The 22,564-nt window shown below is 35.7% G+C and overlaps 1 protein-coding gene across 1 annotated transcript; it reads left to right on the forward strand.

Moving 5' to 3' along the window:
- Positions 1 to 5,558: 5,558 nt before the first annotated feature.
- Positions 5,559 to 14,743, forward strand: LOC131691322 (protein G12-like). Its single transcript, XM_058977614.1, has 3 exons — positions 5,559 to 6,363; positions 14,242 to 14,414; positions 14,605 to 14,743. Exons 1-3 carry the CDS (start codon positions 5,916 to 5,918, stop codon positions 14,710 to 14,712), a joined length of 729 nt encoding a protein of 242 aa, XP_058833597.1. The 5' UTR covers positions 5,559 to 5,915; the 3' UTR covers positions 14,713 to 14,743.
- The last annotated feature ends 7,821 nt before the right edge of the window (positions 14,744 to 22,564 follow it).

The raw sequence follows: 22,564 nt of genomic DNA on the forward strand, positions 1-22,564 counted from the left end.
GTTGGCCCCGTCAAGAAGGGCCTTAGGGTGACACATTAAAAAAAAAACTTGGTAACGTTTGCCTAGTTAAGTTTAACTATACCCACACTTGAAATTAAACTGTTCTAATGTCAAATTTTCGTACTAACTCTGCATTTTTATATAAGAGGGCAGTGGAATTTCGATGTTTTTTCGACAATCTTTTTTAATGTTTTGATGGGGTGCGCGACGTTAGGCATAAATACGTTAGGCATAAGTACGTTAGGCATAATGGATGTTGAGCATAATGGACGATTGGCATAATATACGTTGGGCATAATGGACGATTGGCATAATGTACGTTAGGCATAAAGGACATCATTATTGTAGGATTCTTAATCTTTAACTCGTTTTTGTCGGCTTAGAAAAAACTACGCTTGCTATACCATGCCTTTTAACGAGAGACAGCAAAAATATCGTCGGTTTTCATGGCAATGAGGGACAGTCTGTCTTTGCCTTGAGATATGTTGGCAGACTTGAGCGATTCGTAGTAATGCTGCCTAAGCTCGTTAAAAAGAAACTGTGACTACATATTAGTCGAAATAAAAAAGGCTATTAAAACAATTGTATCAAAATATTGAAATTGTGAGAAAAACTAACGACTGTTGGTGGGGTTATGTTCGGCGGTCTTTGAAGTATTTACCAAACGAAACATTTACTTTTCATCCGACATTTCGGCTGCATGTATTGCGCCTTTTTCAAGGAATTATGCTAGTTACCGTGTTATAGTCAAGCACACCTTCGTATATTGGTACAATAGTCATATTCAGCTATTTTTGCGTATTGCCAAAGACTCACGAACGTTGCGGTTTAGTAATTATCCGAAAACGGTCCGTAACGAAGAAATCTGTTTTGTGTTCTTTGATGGCTTCAGGAATATAATAATTGATCTGAATGATATCGGAGATAATCAATATAGAAGTTATAATATTCGTATATTAGTTTAATGAATAATAAAATTCGTCATTCTTTTTTTCATGAGCTGTTCTTCAAGGCATATATTTTTTTTCTTTGACTTTTGCACCATTTATGTATGTAAGAGCTAATCTAAGTTAATGCACGTTATTAATACCTAATGCTTAATACCCTTCATGCTCATGTTGTTTATAAACATTGCGAATTGCAATTAATCTGATTGGATTTCAATGAATCAGTGCTGCCATGGACAGTTTAAGTTGACTACGAAATATGAAATTTTAGTATATCTTCGTTATTTTGCTATATTATTAAAAACTGATAAAACCTATCAATTTAGACAGTCTTCAATTACGTTTTCCACGCACTTGGACTATAGTAATTATTCTAGCAGAATGGTATTGAGCAGAAGGCAAAATTTGAGTGGCTTCCAGCATTGCGAGGGAAGCACCTATCCTTATGAAAATAGGTTTTCAATGTTTCTTGACCCCACCCTTTTCAAAGAAAAATAATCTTGGAACCTTATATGCACTATAAAAAGATGAACATGAAAGGGTTAATACATCTGGGATTGATTTTATACAAAAGAGATAAAACTATTTTAGTCATATGAAATTTATTGGTTGTACGCCGAGAAATTTACGCAATATGCTTTTATTTGAGCAAAGATTCCTTCAAGTATATACAGCAGAACAAAATGTTGACCGAGGTTGATCAGTTTCCAATTATACTACTTCAACATCAAAAAAGTTCAAACATTCATACTCTTACCACCCAAGGCCATAATCGCAAAAAAATCCTTTAAGTGATACTTAAACATGTTAATTTATGCCTATCGTCCATTATGCCAATCGTCCATTATGCCAAACGTATATTATGCCTAACGTCCATTATGCCTAACGTCTTTATGCCTAATGTCCATTATGCCTAATGTACGTATGCCAAACGATCGTATGCCTAACGTATTTATGCCTAATGGGGTAGACCCGTTTTGATGAACAACTTTATCGAAGACATCACGCCACAAGGACCCATCCTTTAAAAATTATATTGGGGTGCCAACTATGCAGCACAATTGAATATTAGATCATGAACTCAAATAAAGGCTAAGATGTTTTAGCAAACTTCGTTTGAAGATCTCTAATCTCTTGAATGTAAGCTCAATGAGCAATCGATTTCATCTTGCTATATTGCATATATGATTCAGTGTGCGTCATGATTATTTTTCTTGATGGGAACCTTTGTCCCGAATATGCATTGATCAGAAATATGATATAAAAAATGAGTGGGTATTAGACCGGCAACAATTTCGAACTTTTTTTCGGAACACTGCTAAATCAAATGGTAATTAACCCCACATACCATATGTCAAATATAAGCATTTTCCTGATAGCTCTAGCTCTTTCACAAGAGTTTTCAAATTTCTATTGCAATATGTATGAAAAATCGGTTGAAGAAATTCAAAATTCAATGAAAAATCTCACAATATTTCTGTATATCTCAAAACTTAAGAGCGCGTAGCTTATTTCATTGCAAATAGTTTTGTTGAATATTGATTGGAGGTGACCAGATATTTTTTATAACTTTGAAGTCAACTATATATTAGAATATCTTTTTATTACAAAATCTAATCAATTGAGGCATGTCTTTGGCAATGTTGATCCGTACATCTTAAACCATACATCTGAGGATTTTGGAATGTCTAACAATTTTTATATATTACAAATATGAAACCACATCGTTATTTAATAGTAGTTACAGTGGTACCACTGTCTAAACTGCTGCGCGAACTGTTTTACCGGGTGCGCTACAGTATTCATGTCGACAAACTGCGGAAAGCATTGCACACAAATGGTTTGCACTGGACACTGATGTTGTGCGTAGAACTGCGGGTAGTAGCTGTACACTGGTACCTGGTAGAACTGAGCTACAAACTGAGAATGATTGTTCATGGTCGGTACAATTACGAGCGGCTGCGTCGGTGGCTAGGAAATCAACTCAACAGTACTGCTACACTTTTTCGAAGTCCGATGCGCACATCGTGATTTTCGTGGTATGGCATGGTAATTTTCCTTTCCGTGATAAAACGGTCGCATACTTGTGGTGGCACATCGATCGTGTTTGATACGAACATTGCTGCATCCGAGTTCACTCACCCACTCCGAGTGCTATTTCCCGCTACGCCGATGGCACGTTTCCTGTTGCAAAACTACAAGTATGAACTTTTTTCAAAATATGCTTGAAGTGTTCATATCTTCTCCGTATTAGAATTGGAATGATTTCATCTTTTCCCGGAGACTTATGCGTAGCAAAACTTTCAATCGCCCATTTGATCGATTCGGTTGTCACAATTCTATGAGCAAATGTCCAAGAATCAGAACTACCTGAAAAGAACTCAAGGGCAGTCATCATTGATGGCTCCGTACAGCCTGGATCGAAGAGCATTTCTGGATTACTAAGGACCCCAAACTTCGACTAATTCTGATTGTTCTGATGCGCGATCCAGTGTTGAGCATGGTTAGAGCACGGGCGTTTAGAGGTTCACTCTTGAGACCGCGTTTGTAAACTTATAAGTACTAAAACGTTCACTTAGTTGCCGGTGTGTTACCATATTTGTGAGATCGTGGGCGTAGCTGTGCGGGATGATCGCGAAGGGTTCGAGCGTTTGTATGTTAACGTGTTTGTCGCGTATGCTAGCGTGTATGTACCTTTGCGTGCATAAATTCGAATTTGTAACTGCGTGGCCAATTGATTGATCGTTAGTTTGGGCAGGTGCAGAGTATGAAAAAACACAAAACGTAAAGAGCCCTCTTGGTCTCCTCAATGCACCACTATCGAGGCGTAATGTCATAACCAACTTAAAGCAATTGTCTGTCAGAGGTTCTTTAAAACTGATGCACAAATATGGCAATGCCATCAAACCCATCAACCTAGAGGAGGAAGCCACAATAACAATTTATTGATATGTTTTAAAGATGTTCCCATCTTTTTGAGAAAACTAACAACTGTTGGTGGAGTTCTTTTTATAGGGGTTATGTTCGGCTTCCAGTCTTTGAAACATTTAATAAACGGAATATTTACATCCGACGTTTCGGCTGCATGTATTGCGTCTTTCTCAAGGAATCTACAAAACGTTACACTTAGTCAAGATTACATTACAAGAAACATTGATTAACCTAAACACTTATTAAGCTAGTGTGATCAAAACAGAAGTGGATACAGAAACAGCAAACACAAAATATTTTTCTTCATTACGGACCGTTTTCGGATAATTAATTAACCGCCACGTGCGTGAGTCAGTGGCAATACGCAAAAACAGCTAAATGTGACAATTGCACCAATATACGAAGGTGTGCTTGACGATAACACGGTAATTAGCTTAGTAAGTGTTTAGGTTAATCAATGTTTCTTGTAGTGTAATTTTGACTAAGTGTAACCTTTTGAAGATTCCTTGAGAAAGGCGTAATAAAAGCAATATATTCCGTTTTTTAAATATTTCAAAAACTGGAAGCCGAACATAACCCCTTTAAAAAGATGTTCTAATCGCTGGACTTGATATTGACTTAAGTGATATCCGATTAATCGAAGGTTTACCACTTTTTGTTGTTCAAACTCCTACACCCGACCTGATAACCTATTTATCTAGACAATAACAATTAGAGAAGCATGGGATAGCCCTGAAAGCCCTGAATGTTGCACTATTTTATTCTTTTCCATGCGTTACTATATATGCTACTAGAACTTGAAACTTTATATTAAAACAAAATAGCTTCATATCCTAATTAAATAAACACTCTTTAATTGCTATCGTTTTGATAATATCTGATAGAACAGTGGTTTTGTTAAAGCTTAGCAGATACTGAAGTGAAAGTTGTTCATATCACAGTTTCCAAATCGGAAATTTATCCTTCCCATCATGGTAAAGTCAAGTTATCAGCTGGTGTCGTCGATGTTTCAAACCCAAAGCCTCAGGACCGAAGACGGCGACAAGTTATGATCAAATTTGCCCCGGTCCAACAAGTTCACTCAATTAGACTGTCATGCCGTGCGTTCGTCGTCGCGTCTGATGGGCACTTGTGCATCTCGATAAAACACACCAGCCAAACCATCCGTCCTGCAGTTCCACTCCCTCCACCCAAAAGCACCCCAAAGGTAATCCAATTAGGAGCCACTTTCAATTAGCACTGGTGATAAATTCTGTAGATTTGATTGGCCTTCGAAATTTGTTCTCGCACTGAGCATAGTTTGGGGAAGGCCAAATTTCCGCTATTTATTTACACTTGGCAGGGCACAGAACGACCGACGGCTTCACCCCAAATTGCTACTTCTCATAAATTGGATAATCGAATCATCACTCACTACACAGTTGGTTCTGTTCCACTCCCAGTCAGTCCGGCTAGTTGTACAGCATCCCATTCAAGCTTACGGTGATACGGCCCCGACGTCTCAGTTACGACTTATTTACAAATTTAGCCAACCCGCGATGAATGGCGGATATCTGATGCAGACACAATATACGCGCCCCAGCCTTGCCAGGGACCAATTTAAATTCAATCAACGACGCCGTACTTGAGAGCGGCTCATTCTACGGATATTGTGTGGTCGGATGAGACTTTACTCCAGCCCGAACCGAGAGGAGCTCAGTTCATTTACGGATTCGCCCGCGAAAAGTTCGGCATTCATATAGTTTTTGCCAACCGCCAAACCGAACTCGCGTAACAGGAAGAGAAAGTTTTTGCGGTGCAGAGTGATAAAACCTGTCTGCTGACCGTAGCGTGAATTGATATTCTGAAGATCAAATGGATCTGATATCCAATAGAACGGTTCACGTATTCACAAGGGTATCGTGATTGTATGGCATGGAAAGTGTACCGTAATTCTTTTAACTCAATTCAAACGTTCAAATAAGTGCTCTAACCCCGAACATCCTGGAGAGCCCCTTAAATTAATTACTCGCACTTATCACGAGGAGAAGCAGCACCATGAGGTCACCGAACACGAATGCAGCGGGAAGCCAGAAAGTTCTCGCGTCATCGCTGTATGCAATATTGTCGTTTTGTTCGCTGCTCCGGTATCAGATATTGGCCTACCAGCTACCAGCGGTGCCGATTCGGCACATTGATGAGCAACCGTCTCACCATCTGCAGCAGGACATAATGGACTTCCTCGACTTGATTCCGTTCGCGGACGTGCACTCGCTAATGCAGTACTACTATCACTATGACGCCGAGGTGGAGAATGCCTTTGACTATGTCTGCAGCGAGGACTACTCGCAGATAAAGCTGGAAATTGTGAAACTAAACGAGGTGCGAAGTTTCCGCCGTTACCTGGACAACATTGGCTTCAGCGTGGAGCACGTCTGGCAGGAGCTGAGTGCACGATTCAACGTGGATGATATCTTTGCCGAGCCGGACGAGACAATACGCAATTGTGAGTAGACACGAGGCGGCGAGGCTTGATGATGAATGCCTCTCTGGTGGGATTAAGGAAAGTGCCGGATGGTGGTTTTGATGGGTGATGAGGAATAATTAGAAACATGACAGGGCGAAATAGTATAGACTAACGCGAGCATTGTTTTAATCTATGGAATGTCTGACTTCTGATCCTAACACGATGAGAATCTATTGAACACTAGCGTTTTATGGTTTTATCAGTAAAGATAACAAACCTATCGTTTTGCCTTTCTCATATATAGAAAGGCAGTACCTTTCACTTTCGGGTTCGAAGGGCCGTGAAAAAGTACATGTTTTATTGTGCTTGTAAAAAAAACTTTCAAAAATTTGTGTTGGGAATTTTCGAAACTACACCCTTCAGAGACATATCGTAATCACAATTTAAAGGATAGAAATATATGTTGCCGTTGCTCTTAACTGAATTTATACATTAAATGAACAATTAGTAATTTGACCTCCATAGTTACATTGCGTTGTTTGAGAATGAATAATTCCTTCGATAAGAAAGAGCAATGAGAGTAGGGCAAGTTTACCGTAATTTCACAATTCGAACTCTCTTGTCCAGGTCAGCAAAGAATTCCTTGGTCTTCATTATGTATTTTAAGGCAGTCTTCGTAAATAATGCGCTTGGCTATGAAGAACTTCTTAAATACTACAACATCTATTAGATGCTAGTCTACGCCATTTTTTCACAAACAACTGTTCACATGTTCTTCTGCAAACGACGCAAAACAATCGAATTTCACTAGTATGCAATTTAACCTGTAATGTTTACATTTCACCACAATGGATCTAAATACTGATCATAGTGGTTCGTCTGCTACAAAAAATATTGCCAACAAATTTTAAGAAATGCCAGTGTATAGTGTGAACGAGAAAGTTTAGCCAAGCAAACCTAACGAAAAAATATTTGGTCTGGCAAGCAATTTGCAATTGCTGCCTGCGAAATCGGAAAAAGGAAACGTTTCTTAAAAAGTGCTGTCAAAAACGTCAATTGCCTCTTTTTTACAACACTGTGGTTCTACGGTTTTTGGTCTGATCTGACATAGTTTTGGTGCAGTATAGAGCCAATGCGACCAATTTTATGCAAAGGCGGGTACAGATTTTTTTTCAATTTTGAAATGAATATTGTACAATACAGAATACTTAATTATGTCATACAATGAAAATCGGTAAATTTTGTTTAAAATGATTTTGGGTTTAAAAAAAGTTAAATTCGAAATTAAATTAAAATTTTGAAAATTTTCGGGGAGGGTCTAGAGCCCCAGGACCATCCCGCTGGATCTGCCCCTTGCCCAAAAATTGCAATACGCCAAACAGTGGCTTGGAGCTTCAGTAAAGCGAAAAATATAATTATGGAGTAACTGCTGAAAAAATCAGGTGCGCAAACTTTTAAATAAATATCTTTTAAATAAATATCTTTATTACTATCTCAAAACGAAGGTATCCTTCAAACGATGCACTTCACAAGAATTTTTCTTTATTTTTAAAGCAAAAGAATTTACAGCAGCGATGTGATGTAAGTGGATACAGTTGGCTTTCAACTTCAGAACAATCCACGTTTGGTTTCTTAGTGAACATTTCACTACGCTAACAGATTGCCCTATCCAGCATTCCTTGAATTCAATCGCTAGTGTGTTCATAAATCCTATAAGAAATGATGGTTCTTCGATTTATGATCTATTTTGCACAAAATGTTGCCGTAGTATTCAATGTCGAGTGTTTGTGCCACCGTGGCATATAGTTTGTATTTGCGTTTGTCATTAAGACGTGAACTGAGGTTTTAGGCTTAAATTGGTGTAGAGGAAACATTTTTCTACAGTCAAAGCAAATAGATACCTAAACAGAACAAAAGAAAACAATTTGGTCCACCTAGCCAAGAGATTAGACATTGCTTACCCATATCACTGTTGGATCATTCAATAGCTTGCAGAACTCATGCGAAGTGGGCAGTGTGGGAAGTGTATTATAAATAATTTATAAAAATCAAAAAAAAATTAAGCAAAAATTTAATGAATAAAGTAGAATAATTAATATATTCAAATAAATAAAATTAAAAAATCTAATCAGTTCAGCGTAATAAATGTAAAATTAAAGAGAATATTTAAATAAAGAATACATTACGTTGAGCCAAATTAGCGAATAGGATGAAAAAGACAAGATTGATAATAAAATGAAGCAACTGAAAAAAGTATGAACTGGATAAAATTAATAAAACGAATTGAAATACACTCAGGTTTTTTTTTACGCGGGGGATACGAGCCGCGTAAATGAAAACCGCGTAAATGAAAACCGCGTAAATTTCAAAATCCGCGTAAATGAAAACCGCGTATATTTCAAAATCCGCGTAAATGAAAACCGCGTAAATTTCAAAATCCGCGTAAATGAAAACCGCGTAAATTTCAAAATCCGCGTAAATGAAGACCACTTAAATTTAAGAATCCGCGATAAAGGGAACCTCATTGATGGATACCGCGTAAATTTCAAAATCCGCGTAAATGAAAACCGCGTAAATTTCAAAAACCGCGTAAATGAAAACCGCGTAAATTTCAAAAACCGCGTAAATGAAAACCGCGTAAATTTCAAAATCCGCGTAAATGAAAACCACGTAAATTTCAAAATCCGCGTAAAAAAAACCGCGTAAAAAAATACCGCGTAAAAAAAAAACTTGAGTGTAATAGAATAAAATCAATTAATGAAAAGAGTAAAATTTTTAAAATGAATAAAATGTATTCAATGAATATAATGAATAAAATGAAGAAAAGAATAGCATTAACAGCAATAATCAAATGAATAAGTAAGAAAAACGAGATAAAATGGATAAAATGAATAAAATAAAAAATAAATAAAATGACTAAAATAAAAACATGAATAACAAGAATAAATTAAATTAAATAATCGAAATGAATGAAATGAATAAAGTGAAAAAGACGAATAACAGGATAAAACGAATGAAATGGATAAAATGAATTAAGGTTATAGAATCTTTAAAATGAATAAAAAGAGTGAAATGAATAAAATCAACAACACCAATAAAATCAACAGAATCCATAAAATAAATAACATTATAACAGTGATCAGAATGAATAAAATGATTAAAATAAATAAAATGAATAGAAATAAAACGAATAAAATAATTCAAATAAATAAAATGAAAAAATAAAAAATGAAAAACATGAGAAACATTAACAAAAAAATAAAATGTACGAAATAAATAAGATACAATAATTATAAAGAATAAAAAGAATGAATTGAATAAACCATTTCTGATTATTTAGTTTAAACTTCTATTAAGGAAAAAATAGTTTAAATGTTTATTTTCGCAAAATTTTAAAAAAATGTTTATTTTTGCACATTTCGGATCTCTAAGATAAGAAAAATAAGCTCAAGAAAGGATTTACTCCAATTCAACTTAATTCGTCTGCTAGAGCCCATCAAACTACCAACTATTAATTTTTATATCAGGCTGACAAAATCGTGTTAAAAAGCTGATAAAATGGGGTTAGACAAAATCGGGGGCTGATAAAATCGGGTCTCACTGTATTTGGAATAAATTGAATAAAATGGATCCAATTAATAAAGTGAATATTATGAATACAGCAGGATTCGGTTTTGACTTCTTTTTTTCGGTTGTCAAAACTGGAACCGTGCCAAAAATGGAATACTTTAAAAGCTTTTATTTTCAATTTGTGACATCATAGATGTTACAATAACAATAATTACATAAGCATATGTGAAATGGAATGAAATGAAATGAAATTATAGGAAAAATCAGCAAAATTAACCTTATTCGTTATGCCCGCCAAAAACGGAACGTACCAAAAACGGAGTCTAACGGTAGTACAAAAAATAACCAAATGAATAAGCTGGATAAAATAGATAAAATGATTAAAACGAATAAAATAAACAAAATGATAAAATGAATAACATGAATAAAACGGATAAAATGAATAAAATGGATGGAACGGATAAGATGGATAAATGTATAAAAGAGATAAAATGAATAAGTTAAATACGATAAATACAACGAACAAAAAAATAAAATTGATAAAGTAAATGAATTGAAAAAATTAATCAAATCAATAAATTATTAAAATGAAAAAAAATAAGAATATGGGTAAAATACATAACATGTCGAAAAAGTATAAAATGAGAAAAAGGGACAAAATGACAAAACAATAAACTAAAGAAAAATAAATAACATGAATGAAACAAACAATTTGAATAAAGTGAATAAAATAGATAAAATAGATCATTTGGATTAATTGCATAAAATAATAAATGAGCTCAAGGAATAAATTCAGTAAAAGAAATAAATTGAATCAAATATGAAACATCTAAAAAAAATAAAATACCCAAAAGCGGATAAAATGAAGAGAATAAAAAGTCGATAAACTAAACAGAGAGTTTAAATTAAATTAATAAAAAGTTTGAAATAAATTAATAAAATAAATTTTGCAAATGAAAAGATAAAATAAATTAATAAAATAAAATAAAAAATGAATGAAATAAAATTATTAAAATGAGCCAAATGAAAAAAATGTGAATAAAAGATATGAATGAAATGCAGAAAACGAAAAACAAAAAGAATTAACAAAACGAATAAAGTGAATAAAGTCAATAAAATGGAAAAAGCGAAAAAAGAGGGACAATCGAATAAAATTAATAAAACCGGTAAAATGTATAAAATAAATAAAAAAGCAAGCGATAAAAAATTGTATAGAATATGTAAAACAAATGACATGTATACAATGTATAGAATGATTGAAGACAATAAAATGTATGAAATACGTAAAATCCATTAAATTAATAAAATAAACAAAATGCATAAAATGATAACTAGCAAATAAAATTGATAAAACGTATAAAATGGTTGAAACGAATATGGACAGACGTTTAAAATGAATAACATGAACAAATTGAATGAATACAATGAATACAATTAATGCAATGAATACAATGAATATTGTATTCATAGTATTCAATGAATGAATGCAATGAATACAATTAGTACAATTAACACAATTAACACAATTAATACAATTAAAACAATTAATACAATTAACACAATTAATACAATTAACACAATTAACACAATTAATACAAATAATACAATTAATACAATTAATATATTGAATCCAATTAATAAATTAATCCAATTAATACAATTAATATAATGAATAATATGTATAAAATTAATAAAATTTTAAAAATGAATAAAATAAATTAAATGAATAAAATTGATAAAATGGATGAAATGAATAAAGTGAAGAAAAAATGGATAAAAGGATAAAATGGATTAAGTGGAAAAGATGGGTAAAATGAGTAAAAAAGGAAAAAATGGACAAAATTTAAATAAAATAAATCTAATTATTGAATTGTCAAAGTGAATAAAAACAAGAGAAAATAAACAGATTAAAATGAAATAAATTACTAGAATGTAAAATTAACTAATATTAAAAGAGATTTAAACTAATAGAGTAAATTAAATTGCGTCAAATTATAAATTAGGTTGAAATAAATAAAATGAGTGACTGATAAAATTAATAAGATTATTAAAATAAAGAAGCTGAATAAAATGCATGAACAAAATAAAGTAATCTAAAGAATAAAACGTTTAAAATAGATAAAAGACAAAATGAACTCAATTGAATAAAGCGTATAAACAGAAAACTGAATGAACAAAATGATTTCAAATTGGTCAAATATTGGAATAAATAAACGAAACGAAATCCATGAAATGAATTAACTGAAAAAAATGAGCATACAGAATAATATTTAAAGAAAATGATTCAAATGATTAAAATGAATAAAACGAACTAGACCACCGGTTCTTAACCTTCATCGTACCACGGATTTCTTAGAAATCACCCTGGGTTGCTGCGAACCTTCACGGATAAACATCGTTTTTAAATGCTATCAATCAGTTATTTTCATTTTATTAGGAATCAAGACATAAAATTTCAATATGCACTCGGAAAATATTTTTTTCTTCGCGGACCCCCAACAACGACTTCACGGCTCCCTAGGGGTCCGCGGACCCCAGGTTGAGAATTACTGAACTGGACGAATTTGAGAACCATCGTTTTAGATATATCGGAAATTTTGAACTCCCATTATTTGAAGAATGGCTAATTATTGTACATGGCACTTTTTTGTTTTCACCTTATAGATTTCCTTCTTCTTTCCTTAACGGCGTCGTTTAAGATTACCTGGTGTTTCTACTTTTTAGTGCAATTAATTAATTAGTTGTCAGAAAACTGGCACTTTCAATTGTTTCGATATTCAAAGGTGTCTTTTTGGTCACAGATTTTCGGAAAAATTTATATTATGCTTAAAATGATTGCTTAAGATGATTAAAAATATTTTGTCTCGCCTTCTTACGCAAAAAGTTGCTTGGAATTGATAATTATGCATGCCACTCTTAAAGGTGTTTTAAAGATGAAAGAGTTAATAAACACTTATGTTTAGAACTTTTGTATAGAATAGAATTTTCAGGTTCGGTATTTTTACGCGTAATTTAAAATAGTAAACTAAGAGAAGGTTACATGTGCTACCAAACCCTTTGAACGGAGAGCGACGAAGAAAATGCGATTCATGAATAAGACAGGTAGACATTTCAAAGTATTCATTTGCATAGAGGTAAATAGAGGGGAGAATGAAGTTTCTAGGCTATGCTGGCGATTAGTTCATTGTCGATCTCACAAAAATCGTGCATTCAGTCGATTACAGATCAGTCTCATTCCAGTCTTCAGCTTGCAAATTTTCTCGTTTGAAATTCTCGTTCCGGAGATATGGATTTATGAAACCTATACAAACTAATAACGTGAGAAAAGAAATGGTTCAAATTATCAGAAAAAGTATTTTATCTTTGGAAAAGCAAGTGGCCATTAAAATTGTCCCTGGAGCTCAGGTAGCCTTTGGTAGACATTATGCTCCTTTGTACTATACCAATAAGATGAAATAGCAGATATTTCAAAGAGATATTTAATTTTAACTAAAAGTAGGATTAAGTTAATAGCTCTAAACGAATATGAACCTAATTACTGAAGAAAACAATCTGGTCTAACCCGTGCACAATATTTTAGCCAATTTGATATTGTCATTATCTCATGTACTTGGTTTAAAAAAGACCTGCGAAATAGGGTTACAACAGGGTCCACAGCTTTAATAGGCACAATAACCTGTTCGCCTTCTATTCGTCCAGTCGAAATAAAAAAAATCCACTACTTGTTTGGTTGAACTTGGTTGATCAATCAGCGTTCCGCTTTACAATTAACAAAAATTTACATTAAAACCGTTGTCTTGCATTGTGTGAGAAAGAAGGATATACTGTTAGTCATCTGCATCATATAGCAACAATAGTCAGGAAGCTTTTAATAATCTTTTATAATGGAATGTTTGGAGTATCGTGCGGTTCTCTAACCGCACTGGATTTCGCAATGTATAAATTTTCAGACCAGCGATGTTAAAAAACCATCTACAGACGATTATTATGCAGAATGACAGAGACAAAAGGATTTATTTTACCCTATATAACGATTGATTTTGCATCCGGAATAGTTTGCTAACTCCTGTTTATGATACTCAATTTGATAAGCTAAATATCGTCTCTGAGAACACACTGAAAAATGGTAGAAATATGCCAAACGACTTTGGTCTTACCTACAAATTCTTCCTTATGGAAGTGCCAATTGTATGATTTCCCAAAAAACCACACCAATATTCATGATAGCCTTAATCTAATACCGACAAGTTGACGAATTTATATATTTCTCTTTCTCTTCCCGCCTACATCTTCCAACCGGCCCATCTGCGTCGACCGGACCTCTACGGGTGCCGATATTGATGGCAGTGAATCTAACCACCCAGGGACTGAACGGATTAGTCGATGACATATTAGCACTGCTGCCACAGGACGAGATAATCCTGCTTTTCTTCGACAAACTGGAAACCAGCAATGATTTCTCGTACTTTTTCGAACAGATCGGCAGCGGGGAGTTCGAGAACGTACTCAGTATGCTGCAGGTAAGCGCGAACCCGGCTGCCCTGGACGGCAGCATAGGCAGAATTTTCTCTGGGTTCGGTCGGCTCCAATCCAACCGGGCAGGATTAGTAAAGTGAAATTGATTCGGAAAAGTTTTCCTTTCTCACATCCGATTTGATTGGGTATATGTATGTTATGTGTGTGTGTAAGATTGTGTTTCTGTCTTTGCAGAGTTCGCAGCAGCTGAGGATCTTACTGTGGAGATTGCAGCGACATGGCTTCGATATTCCCGGCTGGATTCAGCAAATTCAACGATATTTTAGTTTCAGTAGTTTTTAGCGTTCGGTTCAATAAAGTGTGATTAACTAGTTTCGGCTGGAACAGCTACTATAGTGAAAAGAAATACCAATGCTGTCCACTGCAAAAAGGGATTTCTAATATTGAAAATCAAAAGTTAGTTAGTTTTACGACATGAAACCACGATGGAGGAGAATTTTTTATGAGCAACCATTTTTTTTGTAATTGTGTCTTTATGGTTTACAAACATATAAACACAAATTTACCTCGATACACGCAGGCCCGATGAGAGAGGTGGTCAGCAATTGCCTTGGGGCCCAGGCCTTGATTAGGGCCCGCATTTTTATGAACCAAAAATTCCGTTATTCATTAAAGAGCAATAAAAATAGTAATTGTGATTTCTTTGTAACCATTCGCGTTTCTAAATTGTTATGGGATGAAAGCAGGAAAAAAATTGAAAGACATTTGAATTCAATAAAATTTGAAATGATATTTAACATTTGTTAAAATAAGCGTTCTTAAAGGAGTTGTCTATTTTATGTACAAGACAAAAAACGAAGTTTGCATTGTTTGAATCGACGGAATACACTAGAAAGTATTCAAAAACCACTTCAAAATATTTTCGAAGAAAGCAATAGAGAACCGAACAGGAATACGAGCGCACAGACGAACGCATCCGTCCTGTTCTGGTCCTGTACCGGTTCTTGGCTCGGAGACACTGAGAGCGATTGTTATTAAGTGAATATTTGTTCCTGTTAGGTTCGTAGATATTAGTTTTGTATCCGTTTGTGGTTTGGCATAAGATACGTTATAGTAGACGGACCTTTTTAAGCGGCTTCTGCACAAAGTTTTCCGTGGTGCAGTGTCTTATTGCAAAATTTGCACATAGGAATCTGCCCTGGGTGCATGAACAGTGTTGTTTGATTAAACGTCCCATTTTCGGTTGATTTACATAAAATGGTTACGTATGAAGGAATTGGTTTGCTCGGAAGCATTCTCACCACATGAACAACGTTTGGAACATCCACGAAAATTTTCTTCGAAGTCTCAATTGTACGGAGTCCACTTCTACGTATTGAAAGCATCTGCGAGACACACGACCCAGCTAGCTTAAGTCAAATAAATTCTCAGGCTCGGCATCCGACCGGGGAAGACTCTTTAATCACGGCACTTACCCGTTTTCTCTTAAACTTCAACGAAGAGGCATAAATGTGTGAAAGGGATTCTGATTATAAAACTAGTCACAATAGAACAGGCCCATGCGCAGAAAATTCGCAAGTTTTTATGTTTTTACATTTCTTATAAAAGAATGGTAAAGGACCCCCCCCCCCATAAGCTTTGAAGATTTTGCCGACTCCTGGAGGTCCCTATCTTGTGTACCAATCGACTCAGTTCAACAAATTGAGTAAATATCTATTATTGTAAAGGAATCTTCAACAGTCACCGCTACCTTCTGGCTCGTGGTAGTGTCGGATTGGTTGGTAGTAGTTAAGCCTGTCCGCTAAACCTAAATCTCTTGCATCTCGCAATCCTCATTCATCCAGGGCAATTTTTAGGTACTCTTTCAGTAAGAATTGTGCTTTTGCTTTTGTTATTTTGTGTTCATCGTTCATGTTTTTTCCATTGCTGCCTTTTCTTACTTGCTGTCCAACCTTCGCGGTATATCTGACATGCTCAGGTATGCGACAAATATCGTCACCTGTTGAGACACACACCGATCCGGATGTGTCGACCATAATGATTTACATCATTTCAACCACCTTCGTATGATTTCTTACAATTCTTCGCGTTACTCGCTCCAATGTATCTGCAAGCTGGTACTGAGAGTTCCTCGGCGGCGGTATTTTTCCCGATACCAATATCCTTTTTCGCGAGCTATTTAGCTGTCAGCCACTCCAGCGTTGGTAAAATTCTTCAGACTACAAAATTCAGGTTTCCTCCGACTTCGTGTTTATTCTTCTTAGCTCCTGCTGACCGACTTTGCTGTGTAACTAGTCTACTCATTATTTTTTCGCTAATTGTCGTAGGCTGATTAACGGGTAAGTATATTTAGAGAGTGTACTTAGCCCACGTTAAACAAAAACTTGCAAAGGTAATAAATAAACAAAGATAATAATTGGAAATAAACTGCATACAATAAACAATCAAGAGCCAGTGACAAAACAAAACTTAAATATCATTTCTTGCTTGCTAAATCATGTAAGCGCACTTCTCTGGACCTGTTGCCTATATAAACGGGGATGCTGTAGTTAATTTAGCCGCATTTGTCGGTGTGCTGTATGTTGTTCCGTGAAACGAATGACTCTGCTTGGTTAATGTTTGAAATGGGTATTCATTTTGGGTGCGTGATATCTGGCAAAAATACGTTAGGCGTACGTACGTTAGATACAATTCACTTATGCCTGACGTATAACATACGTTAGGCATATATACGTGAGGGATAATGGACGTTAAGCATAATGGACGATTAGCATAATATACGTTAGGCATAATGAACGATAGCTATAATTCACATAAAAGTAATCGCAAGGCTTTCGTTATGATAGAGATTGCAACCTTACGTTTGTTTTTCGAGTTAGAGAAAAATTACGCTTTGCTTTACCATACCTTCAATGCGCACGAGAGACTCTAAAATGAAAAATAACATGCGTGATATTTATTCCTTCCAAGTGTATGGCCTAAGTCGAAATCTTGCAGATAATGCCTGTTTCTCCTTTTTATTTAATTATAAACCGAACTAAAAACCATTTTAACTAATTTCACATCAATCTTGTAGTATTTTAGTCGCATAATGCGAAAACGCAGTTTGTTTACATTTGCGATTTGGGACCTATGTCGAATTGCTCCACGCATGTATGTAAGAACTAATCTAAGTTATTGTACGACATTCATACCTTAATACAAATGAGACTGATTTTAGTATGTTGAGTCAATTTTAGTCATGTGTAATTTATGGATTGTACATCGACAAATTGACACAAGCTGAGTTCCCGCATACTAAGCATTCGTTCTGCTTCTTTTATTTGTGTAGACATTTCTTCAATTATATACAGCAGAATAAAATGTTCATCGAGTTTGGTCAGCTTCCAGAGTAATTCTACAACATCAAGAAAGTTCAAACATTACCGCTCTTACCACTCGAGGCCATCGCCGCTAAAAAATTCTTTCCTTGAAATGATACTGCAACATAATAATTTATGCCTAACGTCGATTATGTTAATCGTCCATTATGCACAATGTCCATTATACCTAGCGTATATCATGTCTAATGTGTATTATGCCTAACTTATATTATGCCTAACGTCCATTTTGTCTAACGTCCATTATATCTAACGACCGTATGCCAAACGTCAGTATGCCTAACGTATTTATGCCTAATGAGGTACACCCGTTCACTTCTACCAGATTGAGCACCATCTGCACTTTCAGTAATTGTTTCACTTCCCGAGTAGCTGGTCTTACAGGACATTTCGAAAAAATCAATAGCAGCACAATTCGACTAGTTTCAGTGGAGCGTCAAACAAACGTCATTGAAGAACAAGGAGAACAGCAAGGGTCCAAGATTACTACCCTGGGGCACACCTGATAAATTTATAAAGTTATGTGACTCAACATTTCCTAGTTTGACAGATAAGGTGCGACCTACAAGGTATGATTTAAGCCACTTGGTGAAGTTGAGTGAGGCACCCAATCTTTCTATCTTCGCCAGTAGGAGCGAGTGATCAACACGATCGAACGCTGCTTTGAGATCTGTATAAATAGTATCCACTTGTGCTCCGCATTCAAAACTTTTAATACAGTGTGAAGTGAATTGTGCTAAATACCTGGGAAGAACCCGTGTTGATCTGTTGATATATATGTTTTGGCTTCCCGGAACAATACATTGCTTACTAGAATTTCAAATAACTTGGACCCCGCACAGAGAGAGGTTATGCCCCGATAATTTGCTATGTCCTGCTTATCACCTTTTTTAAAAACAGGAAACATAACCGATTTTTTCCAACAAAGAGGAAACGTCCCTTGCGACAAAGATAGATTCAAAATCAGCTTTAGGGGAGCGGAAAGGGCACTCGAACATCTTTTTAAAATAATGGCAGGAATCCCATCAGGACCAGCCGAAGTCGAAGATTTCAATTTATCAATAGCAGCAACAATGTCTTCCTCCGTAAAATGGATGTTACCTAGGTCCATCACACCCCTGGGAACATCTCGTAGTCCGATTTCGACCTGTTCTGGAGTAGTCGGAACTGTTTCAAATGCATTCGAAAAATATTTTGCAAACAGGTTACAGATACCGCGAGTCGTACTAGAAGTTTTATTTGCCAGAGTAATACTAGAAGGAAGTCCACTCTCTTTACGCTTCTCATTTACAAAAAACCAGAAACGTTTGGGATTTCGCTCAAGGTCAGATTGCGTTTGTAATACATGCCAAGAGTATAGGAAGCGGTTATAAGCTTTGTAATTGTTGCTAGCATATATGAATTCCCGCTTTGTATTGGGATTTCGTCGGTTGGTGTAGTGCCGAAGCGCGGCTGCCCTCAGTCATTTAAGTTCTCGGAGACGTCGATTGGACCAAAGTGGTTTTGGTTTAGGACGCGGGGCTGGGACATATATTTCAAACAGTTGGATCAGGATCGATGAGAACTTTTCTACTGCGTCATTTACATCGGTTGCGTTATTGAGTAAAGTCACCCAGTCAATCGTTTGCAGTGAGTTGTTGAGTCCAGGAAAATCGGTTTTTGAAAAGTTATACTTCAAATCATCAAGAATCTCGTCAAAAATAACCTGTCCAGGACAGGTCTGCTCAACTAAGAGGGGAGGGTGATGCGAATCTATTTCAACGAGTGGCTCATCTGCACGATAGACATGGCAGTTCTTGTATGCATCTTCATTTACAAACAGAAGATCTAACGTGCGATTTAGTCTGTTCGTGATGGTACACATTTGCAGCATGTTGAGTAATGACATCCCGTCTAGTAAAGCAACGCTAGATCTCGAAAGGGATGAGTCGAAATGGTCGGCGTAAGCATAACAGAAAGAAGTCGTTTTCCATACAAGACCAGGCTGGTTGTAATCTCCAAATAACAAATGAGAAGCTTGGGGTTCTAGCGAATTAGCAATGTCAAGTGCGGATTGAATATGGTGCTGAATAACGTTTATGTTATCTGCGAAGTCCGCAGGGAGGTATACGACGCCCACGCATGTGTTAATACCATGGCTATTAAGGTTTACCCAGAGTTGTCCTACGTCGTTATTGTTAAAACTTTTTTGTTTAGACGCTAACCGATTAGAAACAGCTATAAGTACACCCCCGCCCCTTTTTTTACCAGAAACGACTGGGTCACGATCGTTACGATAGACCGTATATCTAGGTCCAAACAGCTGCAGGGAATTGATTTCGTCGTTCAGCCATGTTTCTGTCAGGATAATGACATCGTGCTCTGCGTCGGTTACAGCTCATCGATCTTTGTGCGTAATCCTCTCACGTTTTGGTAGTATATTCTGAGCTGGGAACGGGAATCCATTTGAAGGGAGGCAGTATCTGTATGTCTAGCTTCGGAGGAACATATACATTCCTGGCATTTACCTGGAGAAACAGTCGTGGTGTCTTCATAATTTGAGTCACGGATAGCTAGGTGGAAGTCAGCTACGGAGTCGGAAGTATGTTGTCCAACGGTAGACTGGAACCGAAAATTGCTTTGAGGGGGTGCAGTATCAAAAGTAGCTTCGAGAGGACATATGCCCTCTTTGGCTTTACCTGGAGAAACAGTCGTGAGGTCATCATAATTTAGATTGCAGATGGTTTGATGAATATCAGCTACGGAGCCGGGAGTATGTTGTCCAACGGTAGAAATGTAATGTAATTGAGCTTGTACTTTTTGTCCGTACTTTTGATTGTTTGGTAAATGGTGACCATATGTTCTTTTCATATAAATTGGGGGCTACTTTACGCCAAGCTTTACTCAAGTCTATATTACACAATCTGTATATTTGATCTAAAAGTTACTCTTATTTTGAGATTTGATTAGCGGATTTTTATCATCGTACTTGTTTGACTGTTTTGAAAAAAAAACAGTAGTCGATAATTTGCAAGTTGACTAGTGTAGTTGTAATTGAGCAAACATACAAAAACGGTATCGCTTCTAAAAGTATTTAAACTATGTGTATTGAAGCAATTTGTTTTAGAATGACAGAAAGAGCAGCGGGTACTAGTTCTGCGGTATAGGTGAATGACCTTATGGTTAAAACTTTACTAAACAAAAAGGTCCTCAGTATATTGGAAATGGATATCTCATGAAAGATGTACGAACTGAGCTGACCATTAAATATAACAGTACCATTAACGATTCTGTTGGAAAAGCTTTTGCACTCCGGAACACAACTAAATTTACTACTTTTAGTGTGAATTGCGCTTGAGGATCACATGAGAAAAGTTTCCAATCTGGAAAAATAGGGGAAGTAGAGGTATTAGGTCATTTAATGAAAAAAATGTGATTTGTACAGTTAATGTCAAAAAAATTTATGTTTCTGGATTTTACCGGCAACGAATCTACTTTTGCTGTATTATAAAGAATTTTCCACATTCAACAAGGTACATTTTATGAAAATTCATTTAAGGATAATAGAGATATATGCACTAGAAAATAATAAAATTTAATATGAATGACAAAAGGCCCTATAACCCCAACTTCTCGTATTCGGACAAAGGTCAAAAAGGTTCCGATCGATTTCTGGGATTTTTTCACATTAGAAAAACTGCAAAATAAGTATGATTTGCATCATGGAGCAGAAAAATGACACAGTATTCCACTTTCCCGTATTTTTTAGAAATTTTTTAAAAATATCTGCATTCAAATACTAAGGTTATTTCCTTTAAAAAGAAGTACAAATAGTAATTTTCTAGTTGCTACTTAAAAAGTTATAGCATTCAATATATTTTTCCTCCATATTTTCCCATAGCACCAATTTCAAAAATTTCAATCGAGGTGGGCTGACTTTGACATTTGTCACAATATGAGAGGGGGGGGGGCATTTGTGAATTCAAAAATTTTTTTATTGCAATGCAAAAAGCAAAAAGAAGTCGAAAACTTGAACCATCATAACCAGTAATCGGCGGTTTGTGACATAGTTTGGTTGCCTTGATCAGTTGATGGGAGAAAAAGGGTAATGTTCGCACCATGTGTAGGGCAAATATTTTATGCCCAAAATTTAAAAAAAAATCATGCATTTTTTAGATATTTGGCATTGAAAATACGAATTCGATTTCTGAAATTTCATGGGATCATTCCCATTGAAAACTATTTAGTTCCGGCTTTTATTGGAAATTCATATGTCACCGGACGGTTCAGTCTATATTTCCAGAATCATATAACCTATTCGTATAAAATTTAATAGACGTCTATGGGAATAATATACCTTTCATTTGGGACTAAGTATGTGAAAATCGGACCAACCATCTCCGACAAACTGATATGAGTTTGTTAATTTTGATAGGAGGCCACTTTTCAGTGTCACTTCCGGAACCGTCTATGATGGTCAATGTGATCAACGAGACTTCGATTGGCCGCCAGCGACCTAGAACTACAAATGCAAGTTGTTTCTAGCGAAATTTTTACCTTTTTCATTCATCGCGGTATCGGCTTGAATCGGAATTTTCTATGTGACCGCATGCCACAATCCGGAGCTCCGAAACCGTAAGTCGGATCGGAATGAAATTCAATAGCAGTTCATGGGGCTATAAAAGCTTTCTAAGAGACTAAGTTTGGTTTAATCGGTCAAGCCGAGAAACCGATGTAATTGTTATTTGGCCAAAGCTACTTTGAATGACTGTTAGGAACCTAGAACTAAAAATCCAAGCAGTTGTTGTCACATTTAAAAAAAAACTTCACCTTGA

This window comes from Topomyia yanbarensis, chromosome 3 (assembly GCF_030247195.1).
Source record: "Topomyia yanbarensis strain Yona2022 chromosome 3, ASM3024719v1, whole genome shotgun sequence".
Taxonomy (NCBI): domain Eukaryota; kingdom Metazoa; phylum Arthropoda; class Insecta; order Diptera; family Culicidae; genus Topomyia; species Topomyia yanbarensis.